This window comes from Centropristis striata, chromosome 7, assembly GCF_030273125.1.
Source record: "Centropristis striata isolate RG_2023a ecotype Rhode Island chromosome 7, C.striata_1.0, whole genome shotgun sequence".
NCBI classification, from domain to species: domain Eukaryota; kingdom Metazoa; phylum Chordata; class Actinopteri; order Perciformes; family Serranidae; genus Centropristis; species Centropristis striata.
The window spans coordinates 38,096,988-38,117,424 of record NC_081523.1 but is presented as its reverse complement, the minus strand read 5'-3'; the positions used below and the strand labels follow the sequence as shown (position 1 = coordinate 38,117,424).

The following is a 20,437-nucleotide window of genomic DNA, read 5'->3' as shown; positions in this document are numbered from 1 at the left end:
TCTTAAGCCAGCCTCCAGCTCGTTCTCGGCTCGTTAAGAAGAGTAAGAAGGAGTCGCTGGATTTGTCTCCAGTCGCTTTCTTGAAAAATAGTCGCTAAGGGGGTCTGAAAAGTCGCTAAATTCTAAAAGTTGGGAACACCTCTTCGCCGGCTTTTACAAATGGCGTGTGTTGTTGTTGTGTGGAGTACTACGTCACATCCTGCTTAGCGATCTATCCAATCAGTAACCAGGCTGTTTTCAGGGGAGAAAAAAGACCCTGCTCTTCTACAGGGACTAAAAAAGTCCCGACAAAAGTCCACTCCGGACCGCTCGTATTCAAATTAGGGGCGTTTCTGCGATTGAGACCCGCCTCATTCCGGGTATTGCCCGGTAGTGGAAACAGCCCTAATGTGTCTAAAGACCATTAATACATACATACATTCATAAATTAATTAATTATTGCATGAATGCAAACTAATGAAATATAAATAGCAGTTACCATATACATTTAATTCAATTATTAATTCAATTAAATGTTTTAAAAGCATCAGAATCTGGAGGTATTGCTGCTGTATAAGAATAGAATAGAAAGTAACTCTGTAAGTCAAAACTATTTAAAAAGCATGCTACGCTGAGTATACAACAATATAAAATGCAAAAGCAAGCAAGTAAATATAGATGTTTAAGAATTTTAATTAACCAATGAAAAATGTAAAAATAAATTCTTGTGACACACTTGAGCCTCCATACCAAACACAGCATAATGAATGAAAGGATTTACAATTAAATCAACGTGTCCATTGGCATTAATTCAACTGTTTCCTTAAGACAAATGGTTACAATCATGCTTTCATACACATAGAAACATCAGGCATCCAAGCAGCTAAAAATACCATCTGAAACTAAGAAGTTTTGAGTTTCTGCTGCAGCTGCTCAGCTACTGTGTGTTACTCTAAAAAGAGAAAGGTCAGCAGCAGGCCAGGAATGAATCAGGACCCTACTAATGGCTGACAGACCTCCAGCCTGAATAGAAACTGAACTGAACGTATTGATTTGAAATTGCTCATCTTGACAAGCAGAAGCGATCCCTGTAATCGCTCAAAAGTGCAATCTTTCTCTGTGTTTTCTCTTCCAGATAATATGTCATACTTTTAGATGAAGGACCACCCGAGACACAGCATGTGTAACACTCTGTTGCCTTTTCTAAGCTGTAAACGGCTGTGACACAACCTGACTAAGTTGTAAAGCTTTCACACCTTTTGCACTTCTCTTTATACTGCTCTAAATCTATAACTTTTTAATACATGATTCATTTTCCTGAATAAATAAACAAGATTTTAATCACTATGTACTCTGAATTGTGTGATTCATTAAGTATAGAGGTTGAATAATGCCAGTGGAAGAAGTCAGTAAGCTTTATTTTCCTACAAAATTGTCTGAATATTGAATCGTGATGTTGCAGACAGAGGGTGATGATTTATTTTTGTGAATACAGAATGTTGCATGACAAAGCGTGGCTCATACAGTGGGTAAGATGTTTGTTGAATCTTCAGTGTAATAACATATTAATGATTTGTCCTAACAGTGTAGCACCTCGCCGTAGTCTGTCCAGGTGGATTACTGAGCTCTCATCACCTTCCTCTTGTCTGTTTCCATCCTCACAGCACGCTCACACATCTCTCTGCTCTCGCCTCTCCACCACGGTTTCACTTTCCTTTTTCCACACAGTGTTGGAAATTAGTTAACATTTTTATATTCACAATGATTTGCAAATGCTTTGTGACCTACATTCAACTCGGATACAGAACAAAGACAAGATGTCTAACGCTCAAACTGGGAAACATTCAACATGGTCTCACAGGAATCCGTGAAATAGCCACGGATTTGCTTAACTCAAAATCCGTGGAATAGCCACGGAATAACTCAAATTTCCGTGAAACTGACACGGATTTCGCTACAATGCAAGTTAATGACAGTCATATCCCGTGGCTATTCCAACATACAAAGTGATTATGTACATTCACTGAGTGAATATTTAGAAAATGAAACATGTATTTCTCGCTAGAAATGTGATCAAAATCCATTTTTATGCAGAAACTAAGTCAAAATATTGATTTTTTTCACTAAAAATGAGAGAACTGTCCGCCATGTTTTTTGTTCTGACCGCCGGGACCTTGAAAGTCACGTGACTTGGAACAAACCAATAGGAACAAATATCCATGGAATAGCCACGGGATATGACTGTCATTAACTTGCATTGTAGCGAAATCCGTGTCAGTTTCACGGAAATTTGAGTGATTCCGTGGCTATTCCACGGATTTTGAGTTAAGCGAAATCCGTGGCTATTTCACTGATTCCTGTGAGACCAGGTTCTTAATTTGTTTTTTGTAAATATATACACATACATGCATTCTGTTTTTATTTACACAGCCTCACAACTTTTTTGGAATTGGTGTTGTAGGAATTATCTTTTGTATTTGTTAAATTGTATGTTACTTGTAATATTCTAATGAAAGACAAGATCATTATCAACATCAAGGTTAAACATTTTCGTTAACTGAAATAAAAATAAAAACAAGAGTTTTTAAAAAAAAATGATAACTGAAACTGTATTTTGTGGTTACAAAACTAACAAACGAACTAAAATTATAGTGAAAATGTCCTTAGTTTTCATCTTTGTCAACTTTTTTCATACGTAAACCTTTTTGGTTGATATGAAATGATTTAATCTATCTGGTTTTATGACTTAATAAACTTATTGACTTTATTTTCCAAAAAATAAAAACTAATTAAAACTAGTAAACTCACTCTAAAAACGAATTAAAACTAACTGAATTTGAAAACAAAAATTGACAACGAAATTAAACACTGGTACAAAATAAAATATTTTACTATTAAAAGTCATATTGTCTAAGAACAGGAAAAAGTGGATACATTTTAATCAATGTCAAGTGTCAATAACTCAGTCCACTGAGACAAACCTAAAGCTAAGGCCTCCTTATGTTTTTATATTAGTCAGTGTGCTAATGTGCACCGTTACTTTTCATTGAAAATGTCTTATAGAAAATAACGATCAACATACATCTCACTTTGGGTCTATACCAATTCACTACACTTGAAAATGATGAAAAGGTTTAAACCAGTCACTGATTTCTGACCTCATTAGGCCAAATGTGTATTTTGATTGCTTTTCATGAAATTGCAGTTTACATTTTATGCTGTTTTTTAGAAGTTTTCAAGTTTTATAATAAGTGTGTATTGTCATATGTTCAGAGCTAGAGTGGATGACATCACAGCTAGTGTGGAGGCTGTAGAACTTTCTGAAAAACAAACAAAACAGTAGTTTAGTATAATTTAAGACATAGAGGTAACTGTCTTTACAGGAAACCCAGGATGAGGCTGTTTTTCAAAGTAACTATATCTTAATAAGAAGTAAAGGATGTGGCTGTATTATACCCCGACACACCATCAAAGTTTATGTTAAAATGTTTTCAATAATTCAGCCAAATAAGTTTCTTAAATTTAACAGCACAAATATTAAAACAATAGCTGGAATAGCATGTTCTCCTGTGCATCAGGTAAATATTAATGTGTGCCTACATGTGATATAAAACTTAATCTCCACCGTTAAGTGGAGATTATTTGTGCAACACAATTCTGTTATCATGTCAAGTATGTACTTAAAGTCAGTTCATGCAAAAGACAAAAAAACATTTAAAAAAAAAATTAAACTGCAACATGTCTTTGCAATTCATTCCAGTTCTACTGAAATACATTCTGAGAAAGGTGTGTGTGTACTTGTACTCCAATCATAGTGAGGACCAGAATTAGTTCTTAACTAACTGAGTGAGTAACTTTCAGGTTTAGGTTAGGGTCAGCGGCTACAAATTCATTAAATTAATGATGTGTCCTCAAAAAGATCGAAGTACAAGAATGTGTGTGTGTGTGTGTGTGTGTGTGTGTGTGTGTGTGTGTGTGTGTGTGTCCCGTACTTCCTACATAGTGAGGACCATGACTTTAACCAGCAAACTGAGGACATTTTTTTTCTTTTTTCCTCTGTTTGAGGGTTAAGACTTGATTTTAAGGTCCAGGTTATAATTAGGATTAGGTTAGGTGGTTAGGGTTAGGGTTAGGCATTCAGTCGTGATGGTTAAGGTTAGGGGTCTAGGGAATGCATTTGATGAAAACAGAGTCCTCATAAAGATAATAGGACAAGAATTTGTGTGTGTGTGTGTGTGTGTGTGTCAATCAAATAAAGAAGGTGATTTTATAAGGTAAAATAAGAAAAGTATTTGTGTAGTTTTAGAAACAAATGATCCATATCACCACCCACATGTTCTGCTTTGATGGATGTTGTTTTCACTTGCCCACATCAGGTTTGACACATTACCCATTTTACCTCATTTGTTATTTTCTTTCTGTCTGCCTCTTTCATTCACTGCATTCTGCATTTTAAACTCCACCTCTACTTACAGCCTTGCATGCAGAATATCTCCGTAACCCTAATCAAACTAATTCACATGTTCTTCTGATCGTTCTTGTCTTTAAAACGGTGTGTCTTTTCAGAGGATATATTTATCACCACTTTATTTGCTCTGTTAAGTGGTTCCCTTGCTTGTCCTCTCACACCTGAATGTTTCTTCTGTTTCTTGGTGTACGGGCTTCTGTTAAAGCCTCCCTCCCTCTCTGTGTGCTGAGTGCCGCACTCTGACGGATAAAAGCAGCCAAATCAAAGACTCTGTCACCCATGTTCACTTCAAATGGAAAAATAAATCACAAGCATTGAATGAAAGCCAGGCATTCTCTGTGGAGAGCAGGGCTGTGTGTGTTTCTGGGCTATAAAGCAGTATGGATGCTCCCATGAGCCCACAGCCCAACTTGACTGATGGAACCTTAGAAAGCATTTCTTGAAAGTGTCTGAACATGAATTGGTCTTACTGCAGCTCTTGAAAATTATAATCCTTAATTAAATATATCAAACCTCATTTTTGATACTACTTATGACCAATCAAGTTCAATGTATTGGCATCAATGTGTCCTTAAGGGCTAAAAAAGCTTCTTATCTCAGTCCTGACTGTTGTGCTACTGTAATGAATAGAGTTGGCTGGTCACATATTTTAAAACAAAAGAAGAAAAAATAAAAATTGAAATAAATGTCCAACATACATACAAATCAAAAGTATATATAAAAACAACAAGGATATCATTATCCATTAAATTCATTGGACACAATTTGTTTTAGTGGGGCGGCATAGCTTGATTTATCATATCAATTGTTCATTTTGTGATAAAAGCACCAAATTTGGCAGATGTGTTGGTTAATATATTGGGAACAAAACTGGATATTGGGCCATCACAAACTCAGACCCTGGTTGCCGTGGCAGCCATTTTTTAAATAGCCTCACTTTGCACCGTATTATGTCAACTTCCTGATATGATAACCTGGCATGCTTTTTACCAATGATTCCTTAGATCTTTTTTCATAAGATAGTTTCATGTAGATTTTATGTGAAAATGAAGCCCGCTACAGCCCTGTGAGCCCGGCAGCTGGCTGATGAGTCCAATTGTGGTGTTGAAAACATGTAAACAGCAGCTTGGAGGCCCAGGTTCTATCTACTTATAACAGCTGGCCGCCATTTTGGAAAATTGCCGGCCATGGTCATCAGAATGTGAATATGCGATGGCCCAATATCCAGTCTTTTGCTAAATATATTAAGCTATATATGTACCAAATTTGGTGCTTTTATCACAAAATGAACAATAGGTTAGCTATGCCGCTCCACTATTAGACATTACCCAACCCTAACAACGTTCTTTCACCAAGTATCTGGCTGTGAGGTTGGCCAAGCAGCCGGTTCAGACGCCCCTCTTCCCAGACACATCTTCTACCAATTTCAGGTCATAACGGTTGAATCGGACCGGAGCCCATCTTGTTTGTTCTCAGAGGCCGCGATCAGTTGCCCAAATTTCCCCGTGGCTCCTTTTAATGCGAAGGAGCAGTGATTCTATTCCAAGTCCTTCCAGATGTCTGAGCTACTCACCCTGTCCCTGAAGGCATCAGTCAACAAAGTGCTTGTCAGAATGTTGAACAGCAACTGAAACCTGGAAGGTTGCCGGGGTTTGACCTCTCAAGCTCTCAATTCTTTCCACCTAAACCACCTAGTGCAACACTATGAATGTCTCAAGGAGAAACTTGCTTTTTTTTTTACCATTTGTACAATTTGTCACATCTCGTCCGTCTTGATGTTGAGACTTTGACTGCCTTTTACTGTGACCATAAACTACACTTAGATGTGGTTGGACAATATTTCATTCCAACCACTTAATTTCAAGCAAACTTCATTTGTTAAAGGGTGAGCCCAGACATCCTGTGAAGGAAACTCAATCCAGTCACATTTTTGGTTTTGAACATACATGATCAGCACATTTGTATTCTGTAGTTACCTCTCGATAGGGTTAGCATAGCTGTGTTCGAACAAACAATGCTGTTGCACTATAAATTCAGTGTGTTGGAGTAAAAGCTGCTTTTATCCCGAGTACTGCACTATGGCACCAGAGTTTGTCCTCATAATTCTGATAGACGTCTCTAATAATTTCCTCACTTCGTCCCAGGCAATAATTAGCTGGTGTCGGGCTTCCTGAGGCAACCATTGTCTACTGCTGCTGCTGGTGCAGGTGGTGGTGGTAGTGGTGTTAATGGCGGTGGCATGTAGTCTTGACAGGGGGATTTACTTAACAGAAGTCTGTGTGTCTAACTGAGATGTCTGTCTGTCTGTTTGTCTGTCTGTCAGACATATCAGAGATGGAGTCATATCATTCCTATTCTCCCCCAGAGGAGAGGAGGTCCCGCCAGTCTGACCTGTCCTCCCACTCTTCTATTGAAAGAGACACCCCCAGGTAGGATGGATGGATGAGACGCAATCCAGAAAAACTCTTGATTTGAGACTTGCTTTGATAAGATTTAGGATTTCACCTTATTGTGTCTCGATTCATTTAAGATTAAAATTTTCAGTAACACTTTTGATTAGGGAACACATATTCAACATTAATTAGTTGCTTATTAGCATGCAAATAAGTAACATATTGGCTCTTAATGAGTCATTATTAAGTAGTTATTAATGCCTTATTCTGCATGGCCTTATTATACAACCAGTAAGCCAATGTTAGTCTACCAGTGACCCGCTTTGTAGAGTAATGATTGACATTACAATCTACCAAACGTTTCCATGGTAGATTATAAAGTCCATACAAAGTAAAGCATATTAAGATCGTAACTCATATACAACAACTTCCTTACTTACTGCTAATAAGCAATAATTCTGATCTTATTGAGGGAAAACTCTTAGTTAATGTCTTTCTGGTTGTATAATAAGGCCATTTCTACTGGTGTAGAAAGTGCTTGATTAGATATGCAGGAGAGACGCATTTTAAAATGGAAATATCGCCGACAATCAGGTTAATTTAATGGTGGCGGCCAAAATCGTGATCACGATTAAAATTTGTTTAATTGTGCAACCCTACTGCTAACTCTTGTAGGTACAGCTCAGTGTAGCAGGTTACCCTGTCTGAGGACTCACAGGTGGTATAACCAGACAGGACGAGCCAGGATTAGCTGGTTAGCATGCTATATCTCAGTAGATATTTGAGTAACAAAATACTTATCTTTGACATTACATTACATTACATGTCATTTAGCAGACGCTTTTGTCCAAAGCAACTTACAATAAGTGCATTCAACCTGATGGTACTAGACATAGACCATAGGAATCAAGTAAGTACATAACTTTAAGGGCTAACGGTCATCACTAAAGGAGTGCTATATGTTAAAGAAGAAAAGAAGAGAAAAGAATAAGAGCTTTTTTTTTTTTTTAAATATATATGTTAGGTGACCATGACTTAACCGAGGTATTGTTGGAAGAGATATGACATAACGCTATCACTAATATTAGTTAATTTTTACGATGTGTGTGTGTGTGTGTGTGTGTGTGTGTGTGTGTGTGTGTGTGTGTGTGTGTGTGTGTGTTTGGAATAGGGAAGAACCCACAAGGACAGCCAAGATGTCAGCCATGGCGTCCCCGTTCAGAGTCCCTGAGGACCCCCAGGCCTCAGCTGAAACAAACAAAGACCCACCACACATTGAGGAGCCTCCAGGTTCTCACTCACAACACCACCCACCTCACTCAGGGTCACAGTCCACACATTAACATACCAGACACACAACCAGAGATTGCATAGAGCTTATTTGATGGAATATAAGACAATTCCTTGTTTGAGACTCTTTGAATAAAACAAGCAGCCACATATACCAGATTTCATTCTCATAGCTGCTTTAAATGTCTTTTGGCCACTTATAAATTTCAATATTATAACCATTCTAGGTAACAAAGTACATGTTTACATTAGTTTACAAGCATTTTTTTTTTTTTAGAGTTGTGTCTTTGTCCACTGGTAAAGTGCAAGTCTAATATTGACTCTCTTTTTGTTCTGTTTTTAGTCTCTGCCAGCTCGTGAGAAAAACAGAATTTACATGCATTTACTTGGCATAACATTTTGTAAGCAGTTGCAAACACAGAAGATATTCACAACTCTCTCCCTGATTTTCTTATCTACAGCTGCTGTACTAACCACGCCCAAGATTCTCCTGCGACCAAGTCCTGAAGATGAAAAAATATATGGGTGAGTTTGCCCTTTTTCTCTTAACAGTACACTAGAGCAGTGGTTCTCAACCTTTTTACAGTCATGTTCCCCCTGTGAGATATTTTTTCAGCCAAGTACCCCCCCTTCCCAAAGCATTTTTGCTTGGGGAAAAAAAAGCCTTAAAAACAGAGTGCTGTGCCATCAGGGTGTCATTTATTAAACTTTGGAACTGATAAACACATACAAAATTCAAAGATTTGAAAAAAAAAAACGATTTCAAACATGTTAAATGTTAATAATCCATGACTAAATTTACATTTATATTTCCCATCACTAAAATGTAGTGATTCAAACTAATGTAGTAAAAACAGTGAGCATATAACCATTTAAAACTATAATTGCTACGCTTCAACCATGACTCCATCTTTGAGTTTTCTAGTGATTGACAGGTGATGCCAGGTGATTGACAGGTTGGGTCCAACCATCCTGGTATGGGGGACACTCTGGGTTTTTAGGATCAGGAAATTGAATAGCTTACTGAATATAAAATTCATTTTATGAACTTATACTTATATTTTCCTAAAAGATGTATTAAATAATTATTTTTGGGGATTTTTGCATGGAAGCTACTTTTTAAATGTATATTTTAAAATATCACGTACCCCCAGGGGTTCATGTACCCCCATTTGAGAACCATTTCTCTTTACAATTACTTTTTACTGTGTGTTTTTTTTTCCGTCCATTATATTTTTTTTGTGATCATGTGAAAATGAACCCATTGCATGAGTGATGTACAGTTTGCTTTATTCCTGTGAGCACTGAATTGTACGTTTGAATTGATGATTATATGGCTGCATTTATAACAGACAAGTGCTCAAAGCACTTACAATGAATTTATCTTGGTGTTTGGTGCATACAAACATATTAAGAGGAATTAAAATAGTCAAGAATATTTATAAGTGGATGTGTCACAGGCACAGATGTAAAACATACCCCACCTTCAAACCAAGGTTATAATAGTTTTAGATTTTTCATTAGTTTTACTTTTAATTTCGTTGTGATTTTTTGCTTTCAAATTCAGTTAGTTTTAATTAGTTTTTAGAGTGACTTTGCTAGTTTTAATTGGTTTTTATTTTTTGGAAAATGCTTAGTTTTAGTTTAGTTTTTATTCTTTTTAGTGTTAGTTTTAGTTTTTTTGTAATAGGGTATTTGTTGGGTGCCAGATTAAAAAAAGTCACAATAAATGTTTCCTTTATTTCCTTTGTCTGATCCATCTCAGCCCCAATAAGTTTATTAAGTCATAAAACCAGATAGATGAAATAGATTTCATATCAACCAAAAAGGTTTAAGTATGAAAAAAGTTGACAAAGATGAAAACGAAGGACATTTTCACTATAATTTTAGTTAGTTTTTGTTAGTTTTGTAACCACAAAATACAGTTTCAGTTAGTTATGGGTTTTTTTTTTTTAAACTCTCTTTTTTATTTTTATTTCAGTTAATGAAAATGTTTTTTCAATTCTAGTTTTCCTTATTTTGTTAGTTTCCGTTAGCTATAATAACCTTTCTTCAAACTGATGCTCTAGGCTGATGTTTCATCATTTATGCGAGGTCACACAAACAATGAGAGAAATCATTGTGTCACTGTTTACACATGATGTAAACCTGGCACATGTTGTTAATGCTTCCATGTCTGTTTCCTCCTGCAGGCCAAACACGGTGATGGTGAATTTCCAGAAGGGAGACAGTGTTGGTCTGAGGCTGGCAGGAGGAAATGATGTAGGCATTTTCATTGCTAGTGTTCAAGAGGGCAGTCCTGCTGAGGAGGAGGGCCTGCACATCGGGGACCAAATCCTAAAGGTAACTAGTGCATTTCCATTTAACCCTTTGATGCACAACATGGGTCTAAAGTGACCCGACTGAGTTTTTATTTTCTATATCTTTGCAATAAATTAATTTCATCATTCAGTATTCCAGGTTTTCCTCAATCAACTTGTTTTTGATCCTCATACATCCGAATTTTTTGTTTTCATTTCTTATTTTTGGAAAAAAAAACACCTTTTTGTATCACTACGCTTCTAATGCACAACATGGGTCAAAAAATTCATTATGGGGTATTGTGTGTATAATTTTAAGAAAAAATGAATTCAATTCATTTTGGAATAAGGCTGTAACATAACAAAATGTGGAAAAAAGTGAAGCGCTGTGAAAACCTTCCAGATACACTGTATGTGTGACAAAATGATACATAAACATGTTAAATATATTAAATATATGAGTGTTCGGCCCCTCTTACTGCGAAAGTAATTATTAGAAACAAATTACTATTATTAAAGTATTAGGTCATTTAATTTTAAATCAAATTGGGATGAATGAGTCATTTTTGACCCATGTGTGTAAAATTGATGTAGTAATACAAAAACTTTTTTTCTTCATAAAGTATGAAAGGAAAAATGCATATAATGATCGGTTGTAATAAAAAAAAAAAGATATTCAAAGAATTCTTGGACCATTCAATCATAAAATAAATTGATTTTAAGCTTGCTAAGTTAACTACTTAGCTAACTTCTAGGCTAAGTATTTCGCTAAGTAGCTTGCTAAATTAACTACTTAGCTAACTTCTCGGCTAAGTATTTCGCTAAGTAGCTTGCTAAACTAACTACTTAGCTAAATAATTAGCTTGGCATGCTACTTAACCAAGTAGTTAGCTATGTAATAATACAACGTTTTTTCTTCATAAAGTATGAGAAGCAAAATGGAAATAATGATCTGTTGTTATCAAAAACAAGATATTTAAATAATTCTTAGAATATTCAATCATAAAATAAGTTGATGTCAAAAGATAGAGCAAAGAAACACACAGCAAGCATTAAATAAAATGGGAAATGAATGCAGGTAATTTTGACCCATGTTGTGGATTAGAAGGGGTATCATGTTCAATGTGTACATGACTTCAAAGGAAATATGAGTTACTATCTGAATCAAAAACAGTCCTGAGTATTGTGCCCTTTTTGTTTTGAAGGTAAACAATGTGGATTTTCAAGGTGTAGTGAGAGAGGAAGCGGTGCTCTTCCTGTTGGAGATTCCTAAAGGAGAAGTGGTCACCATCCTGGCTCAGAGCAAACCTGACGGTAACTTACATTCTCACATTAATACAACTTATATACCAAATAATATACTGTAGCATTTCTTTGTGTATGTGTCTGGCAGCCATGAACATCATCAGACATCATTTTGATTCCCATACAAGACATATATCACAGTCTGTAAGGCAGATTATCATTTAATGAGCTCATTCATACTCCTCAGAAGATAAACCCTTCTCATTGTCACACCATTTGAAGCTTTCTTCTTTACTTCCGACCAAAATGTCCAAATTACCAATATATCTCATAATTAGGTTAGTTAAAGTAAGTTAGTTAATTATTATCATTATTATTATTATTATTAGTAGTAGTAGTAGCAGTAGCATACCGTGGGGTTTCATACAGGGCCTACAGTAAAAAACAATAACAACAACACACACAAACACAACCTAACTAACATTAACGAGACAGTTGATCTTCAACAACCACAGCACACACACACACACACACACACACACACACACACACACACCACTGTTCAGTATAACAGCTATAGGCTACTGCAGCATCACCACCAGATATTCCATTATGTCACTCAGCAACCGGATTTCATGCGGATTTCATCACATGACACAAAGTAGTAGTAGTACTATACAATAAAGTATAGTACAGTACTATATAGTATAGTACAGTATTGTATAGTATAGTGCATTATAATATAGTATAGTACAGCAAAGTATAGTACAGTACTGTATAGTATAGTACAGTATTGTATAGTGTAGTGCATTATAATATAGTATAGTACAGCAAAGTATAGTACAGTACTGTATAGTATAGTACAGTACAGTATAGTACAATATTATATAGTATAGTGCATGATAATATAGTAAAGTCTAGTACAGTACTGTATAGTATAGTACAGTACAGTATTGTATAGTATAGTGCATTATAGTATAGTATAGTACAGCAAAGTATAGTACAGTACTGTATAGTACAGTACAGTATTGTATAGTATAGTGCATTATAGTATAGTACAGTACAGTATAGTACAGTATTGTATAGTACAGTATAGCATAGTACAGTAAAGTATAGTACAGTACTGTATAGTATAGTACAGTACAGTATAGCATAGTATAGTACAGTATTGTATAGTTCAGTATAGTACAGTACAGTACAGTATAACATACTCCCGTATAGTACTGTATATTATATAGAACAGTGTAGTATAGTACAGTATAGTACTGTATATTATATAGTACAGTGTAGTATAACATGGTACAGTAGAGTATAGTAGAGTATAGATCTAGAGATTGTAGAGTGATGGAAGGTGTTTATGGAGCAGTTTCAGTTGACTCACCGTCTCGTTGAATATCAGAACACAGTGTACTTTCCCACAATGCCCTGCAAGCTGTCACACTCACACCAAAGAACTATAGTCTCTCTCTCTGCCTGATATTTCCATCTAATGATGGAGATACAGTACCAGCTTGGTCCCCCAAGGCTTTTAGACCAGATCAGGCTAGTTTTGGTTCAGCCAACCGTGACACACATGGGCACATGCCTCCAACTGTGTTATGTAATCAGCACATCGGCCCCTTGAGCTTGTGGCTCTGAAAAAAAGGGGCTTTAGCCTTTTTATCTGAGAAATCTATTTATGAAGCAAAACCACATCACACAAAAAAGCAGAGCGCTGACCTGACATGAAAACTGTTTGACTCTTCACTGCTCAGCACTGAGAGGACATTTCAGGTCATCAGAGAGAGCTGGCAGGTCCTCATAGAACACAACAAATGGTAGTGGGTGAGATCAGAAACGTCTGGGTGGTTCACCTGGTAGGGGTTGCGTCCCATGCACTAAAGATGATGAGTCTTGGTCACGATTTCTTGGGTTCCATTCTTCTTCTTCTTCTTCTTCTTCTTCTTCTTCTTCTTTTTCTTCTTCTTCTTCTTCTTCTTCCAACCGTGGCTTAGGACCAGATTTGAGAAGAAAGGGGACACGCCGGACAAAAGCACCAATTTTTTTCCACATGCTCTCTATCACCATCTGTTTCAATTTTTGGTAGGAGCCACTTCATCATGATTGCGGATCGGAGATGACAGCCATATAAAGTCTATGAGAACCAATATATCTTCCAAGCCACTTAGAAGGTCAATCTTGGTGTCAAAATATACATTTTCTGGGTCAATGAATCATTTAAAACTATTGAGAATATCACTAGATGATTATTTGATCAAATAGATATGTTCACTTTCGCCATGTTTTTACGTAAGTTCCTAAGCAGTTGGACGTATATTGATATAGGTCATATACAGTGCACGTATTCTTTTTTTTTTCACATGCTCTCTATCACATCAGGTTTCAATTTTTGGTAGGAGCCACTTCATCAAGATTGCAGATCGGAGATGGCAGCCATATAAAGTCTATGACAACCAATATATCTTCCAAGCCACTTAGAAGGTTAATCTTGGTGTCAAAATATACATTTTCTGGGTCAAGAAAATATTTAAAGCTATTGAGAATATCACTAGATGATTATTTGATCAAATAGATATGTTCACTTTTGCCATGTTTTTATGTAAGTTCCTAAGCGGTTGGCATTTTTACGTAAGTTCCTAAGCGGTGGGCGGTTTGGCAGTTTGGCGGTTTGGCGGTTGGATATTGATATAGGTCATATACAGTGCACGTATTCTTTTTTTTCCCACATGCTCTCTATCACATTAGGTTTCGATTTTTGGTAGGAGCCACTTCATCAAGATTGCGGATCGGAGATGGCAGCCATATAAAGTCTATGAGAACCAATATATCTTCCAAGCCACATCAGAGGTCAATCTTGGTGTCAAAATATACATTTTCTGGGTCAATGAATCATTTAAAACTATTGAGAATATCACTAGATGCTTATTTGATCAAATAGATATGTTCACTTTCACCATGTTTTAACGTAAGTTCCTAAGCGGTTGGACGTATATTGATATAGGTCATATACAGTGCACATATTCTTTTTTTCCACATGCTCTCTATCACCATCGGTTTCAGATATGTTCACTTTCGCCATGTTTTTACGTAATTTCAAAGTTCCTAAGCGGTTGGAGGTGTATTGATATAGGCCATATTCAGTGCACGTATTCTGAAAATGAATAACATGCATACGTTGAATTGAACTTTATTAGCTTTACTCGTATTATTTGTTAAATTTAGAACTACAAAGACCTTTGCAATTCCATTGTGCCTTCTTGCATGAGCACCTTGCACCTTTACAACCACACTTGACCAGTTCACTGCAGGCTTTTGACACAATCGGTAAAATGGTTCACACAGAAAACCAGACCTGGCTGTCTTCATCCAGTGTCCCGTGTAGTCTTTTCTTCTGCATGTCAACCCACCCCAGCCTCTTTCCCCCCTTTACTGTTTATCCACAATCGGATTTTATTAATGCCTAGTTTGAGTAGTTTTTAAAGGACTTAGTTATGGATTTAAAGTTCTGCTCTATGAAATCCAACTGTTTTTATAAGAACAACAATACTTAATATGTTTGAAATTTCCATTTTGTAAGGGCTCAAAGCCACTGCTCAGGTTTTTGGAGGTGTACTCAACCAGAAGAGGGTTATGCAATAGGAACCCTTTGTTTTATGTATTTAATCAGTTTGAATGTGAGATTAAAGTTGACTGATTATATGCTGCAGCTGGGTCCACAGTGTGTATGAAGCCTCGTGTGCAGCCAGGCGGCCTCGGCAGCACTGGATTGTAGTCGGGATGACTGTTGCCTCTGTTGGTCCTTTTGGGTCAGCGCTTTGTCGGCACACACACATCAAATCAGGAAGCCTCGCAGGAGCCTGGAGCAGGCTGCAAACTTTATTTCCATGCAACAGTCAGACAAATATGTGCATTTTGTTTTGATTGTGCAAATAAGACTAGAAATCTGAGCATGGGAGTTCATTCCTGACCTTTGAGAACAGTGCATGTAACAATAGAGTCTAAAAAAGTCTAAAAGTCTCACTAGTTCTTAACATATTTAGAATCGTTTACATACATGTTTATTACAGCCGTCCTCCTCTCAGCCTTAATTGGCACACTGCAGTATATTGATGTGTTGCTGCCAGTGTGTGTGTGTGTGTGTGTGTGTGTGTGGCATCACCCATGTGCTCATGATATGCTTTTGCTTATGCACAAGATACAGTAAACAAAACAGGACAGCTCATAGAGCTTAGAGAGACTACTGTACTACCCTACAAAGTCTAACTGCAGTAGCTACATTTTGGTCAAAATTGAGTTGTAACTAAAAATGAACTCCTTGATGTCTATTTTATCTTGTGACAAAGTTTTAGATTTCAGTTTTGCTTTATTTCAGAGAAATAATTATATAAAAACCACAAAATCCAACTCAAAACCAAGCAGTAATTGCACTTACCACAGTCTGCTTTGGATATATATACTAATTTAAACATAAAAATAATAGAAATTATAAGTCTATTTGAAAGGGAAATTATTATCTAGATAGTGATCAAGTAAAAAAGTGAGATAAAATGATATTCAGACTAAAATATAACATTTCTTTATAATATTAAGTCTAAAATAAGCAAATCTTTGAATAGAGTTGTTAAACGCTTATAAAAACAATTATAACAAGATCAATTTGAAAATGTTTATTCACTGAAAACAAAATATAAAAGCTGAAAGTGTGCAGTAACTACATTTTTGGGGTCAAAGGTCAAATAAATCATCATGATTTTTTAGCATTAAAATGACATCATCAATACATGTAGAAATAAGTGTCATATCACTAGCCTACCTATAACCTATTAGACTGGCCAGTTAAAACACGTTAAAAAACTTTAAAGCAGTTTTTCTCAGTTTTACCCTTTGTGTAGTTACTGCAGTTAGACTTTGTAGGACAGTGTAGAGGTCAGAAACTCCTAAGGGAGCCTTTTATATAAATGCTACATGGAACCCACCTGGTTCTAACCGACCTTCTGATAAATTATGAGAACCTTAATTTGCTTCAAGTCTGGTGGTCATCACTTTGAGCCTCATTTGACTTTTACTTTTTCACTTTCTTGTTTGTCTAGTCTATAATGACATCTTGGTGTCGGGGCGTGGAGACTCCTTCTTCATCCGGACCCACTTTGAGTATGAGAAGGAGACCCCTCAGAGCCTGGCCTTCAGCCGGGGGGACATCTTCAAGGTGGTGGACACGCTTTACGATGGCAAGCTTGGCAACTGGCTGGCAATCCGTGTTGGCAAGGACAAGCAGCTGCTGGAGAAGGGCATCATCCCCAACAAGAGCAGGTAGGGCCTCACTGGCTCCCTGGTTAGGGGCCTACAAAGCATGTGAAGGTGTGAATTTTGAAGCAGACAATCTGCCTATCACTGACTGATTGTTTGCATGAATCGAGACTGAAAACACACTTGACTAACCAAACCATCATCATCAGGGGCCTCATGTATCAAAGAGTGCGTAGCTTTCATACTGAAAGATGGAGTACTCCCAAAACTAGAAAAGTACGTAAGCAAACTCTCCTTCACATGTATCAAACTGTTCTTACGCCAGGTTCTGCACCTTTCCTTGATACATCCCAATCAGCTGGAACTGAGCGCACATACACAAGCCACAACCATGCCCCAGCTCCTCCCACAGATCAATACGCAGTTAATTAAACATCAAATATGGGATCAAATTTGCACCACATCTGACTTATTCTGAAGGAATTTCCCACATGTTTTTTCTCTGGGGAGAGGGATCTGTGCATCATGTATCGCTGTGACCTGCAGCGTTAACATCTCCATGTTTACCCAAAGGGGAAACAATCAGCGATCAGGATTTTGACACAGTAATTAAGGCAGGTTATCTGTGAAAAATGTATGCGCTCCATATTAATCAGAATCAGAAATACTTTATTGATCCCCGGAGGGAAATTTGGTATATATATACATAAAAATAGTGGAAAAAGCAGAATATATAGATTTAAGAAAATATACAATCTTAGAAAATATACAATCTTAAAAAACATATAGACTTCAACATACTATAATTGCACAAGTAAGCAGCACTACGCAGGTGAAATATAAAATACAATAATAGATGATAAAAATCATCTATCCCCTCATATTCAGAAAGGGTTATTGATGGTGGAAAACGGCATTTTTACTCCATTGTCTGAGAGCTTTAAACTGTAAACACAAAGCCAGTTGTGTGTAGTATGAGTTTAGATATGAAACAAGTTTTAAGTAAAGCATAAAAGACAGTAGTTTCTGTCAAACAAAAGTTTGCTCTCACTCTTCTCACGGCAAGTTCTCTTTTCATACATGTGGCGTGTGCAGGAAAACCAACGTAAGCAATGTTTTTGTGCGTGCGCAGCGTTGATACATGAGGCCCCAGTTCTTTCTTTTTTTCAACCAAAGTTGCCAAAATCAGGTCAAGTAAACCTTTAGTAAATACATTCCAACCTGCCGTTTGACTATTCATCGTTAGTCTGCCAAGTGTCTGAATGAACATTAGCTAAGCATCGTTAACAAATGTCTGATGACATCACTCTGTGAGGAAGAAGAGAACTGTGTGCGTGTATGCGCTGCATGCAGTGATATTAAATGTTTGCCCATGAATATAATATTAACCTAATATTGTTAAATCACTGCAGTAAAATGTCAGAACCCCAATCAGCTGTGTATGCTGAACACACTCCATTCATCCTGCGACAAATAACCCCAGTTACTCATCAATTCATGATTATAGTCTATAATTTAAACAAATATCTACATCAATACTATACATAAATCATTACAGTAATAGTTTGTCACACAAAGTTAGAAAAGCAAAGTTTAAGTCAGCTCTGTTTGTATGTAAATAGTTTTATGGCTACATGTTGATTTGGAACACACACATGCTTAAAGGGAATATTCAACACCTATTAATCCCGTGCCAGACTTTTGATATATTTCCTAACATTAAATGATAAAAAGTGGTATAAATTAGTTCTCTAAACTTCAAATGATTGATTATTTTATCTCATCAATAATGGTTTTACTTTAATTGTGTCAGTATACATTACAAATGTCTGCAAACAGCCTCTACCATCACTAGAAGAGATCATTCATTCAGTCATGGCAGGTGTGTTGTTCAAGGCCTCAGGATGAACAATATCACATGTGAAGTTGTTTGGCTGAACATTTCTGCACAAAACTGCACGTTGCACCTGCACCAACGGGCACTGCACTCGTATCCACCATCAGATAAAGAATCTTTCACTTTACAGTCTCAACCCTAACAGTGTTAGTAGCAAACACTTTTATTTTAAGGCTAGATCAGTTGTAGTCAGTCCTCCATTAAGAGATTCAGCCTGAAGCAATGCAAGGACACCATGACACCCACACTGTGTCCTGCTGCGTGACTGTGACTCAGAAACAGCAGCAGAGTGTCTGACTGACTAACTCAGTCAGGTTAATGACAACCAACCAAACAGAGAGCAGGTCACTGTAGAGGAGAGAGCCCCGAGGCTGACAACACACAGCACAGTTGGATGCTTTGGTGTTTTCATTACCACTAGCATGAAAAAACATCTCCTAAATGGATATATATGGAACTTATTACTATTAATTTACTGTTAAAAATATAGAATAATATGTTAGAAAGGTATATTAACTACTACATAATAAATGTAGCTATTAAATGTATAAAATGTAAAGAATGTATAAAAGATCCTGATTTTGAAGATTTGCTATCTTTTATATTTTTGGTTTTATTTTTGTTTTTCTTTTGTTTTGTTTCTTTTTTCTTCACTATTCCCATTGTTAACTCTTTAAGTTTGTTTTAATTTAAGTTGTATGTACTGTATATTATACGTCGGACCCCAGGAAGAATAGCTGCAGTTGTGCTACAGCTAATGGGGATCCAAATAAAACAATAAACTAGCCACCACATAGCACGGTTGCGTACTAAACTTGGTACTTGTAAGGGTACCAACTGTTGGTACTACAGAGTATTCATGAATTTATGTTCGCGTTCATCAGTTGTTACCTATTTTCGGTTGTTGAAAGTGAAGCTGAGTCTTTGTCCCAGTCCAGCCCTGGTTCAAGTCACATCTTGTCAGAGTTTGGTTACAATTTTCAAAACTTCACACAGACAAAACCAGCTATAATGTAAATGTATTATAATAGCAAGCTAAATGCGGAAGTTCACCTCTGAGAACCACTACAGCCTTGTGATGCAGCGCACTATGCCCTTGTGATGGACTGACAGGCAGGGGATGGGAAGGAAGTGGGAGAGGAGAGGGGGGTAGGGAGGGGTTTTAAATTTGTTTGTGGTCTGTAGAATGTTTTAACATTAAGATTCAGTTTTGCACACACACACTGAAAAAGCGAGCAGTGAATTTGTCTGTTTAACCCATCCTTTACACACCAGTGAACACACCATGCTAGAAGCAGTGGGCAGCACATCACTGCAGTGGGGTGTTGGGTGCCTTGCTCAAGGGCTCTTCAGTCCTTGACCTGAACTGCCCTAAAATTGTCACTGTGTCAGATCAATTGATAGATTGAGCTGGACATGTTTTTAAGACAAGGCACATTACAGTTCTCTGACCAACCAATCACAACCTGCATACAGATGTGTTGGGGAAGGTTCCAGGCCAGACTTCACTGTTCACACTAGGGCTCTTTCCACTAGCGGGCAATACCCGGAATGAGGCGGGTCTCGCTCGCCGAAATGCCCCTAATTTGAATACGAGCAGTCTAAAGCCGGCTTTTGT

The 20,437-nt window shown here is 36.9% G+C and overlaps 1 protein-coding gene across 1 annotated transcript in view; it reads left to right on the top strand.

Annotated features, from left to right (window-relative positions):
- LOC131975366 (tight junction protein ZO-2-like) overlaps positions 1–20,437 on the top strand; it is a 112,442-nt gene that overhangs the window by 70,419 nt on the left and 21,586 nt on the right. The window contains exons 8-13 of the mRNA XM_059338026.1: positions 6,771–6,876; positions 8,012–8,130; positions 8,592–8,655; positions 10,323–10,473; positions 11,636–11,744; positions 16,766–16,985. Coding sequence (XP_059194009.1) covers positions 6,771–6,876; positions 8,012–8,130; positions 8,592–8,655; positions 10,323–10,473; positions 11,636–11,744; positions 16,766–16,985 — 769 coding nt within the window. The remainder of the gene's footprint in view (positions 1–6,770; positions 6,877–8,011; positions 8,131–8,591; positions 8,656–10,322; positions 10,474–11,635; positions 11,745–16,765; positions 16,986–20,437) is intronic.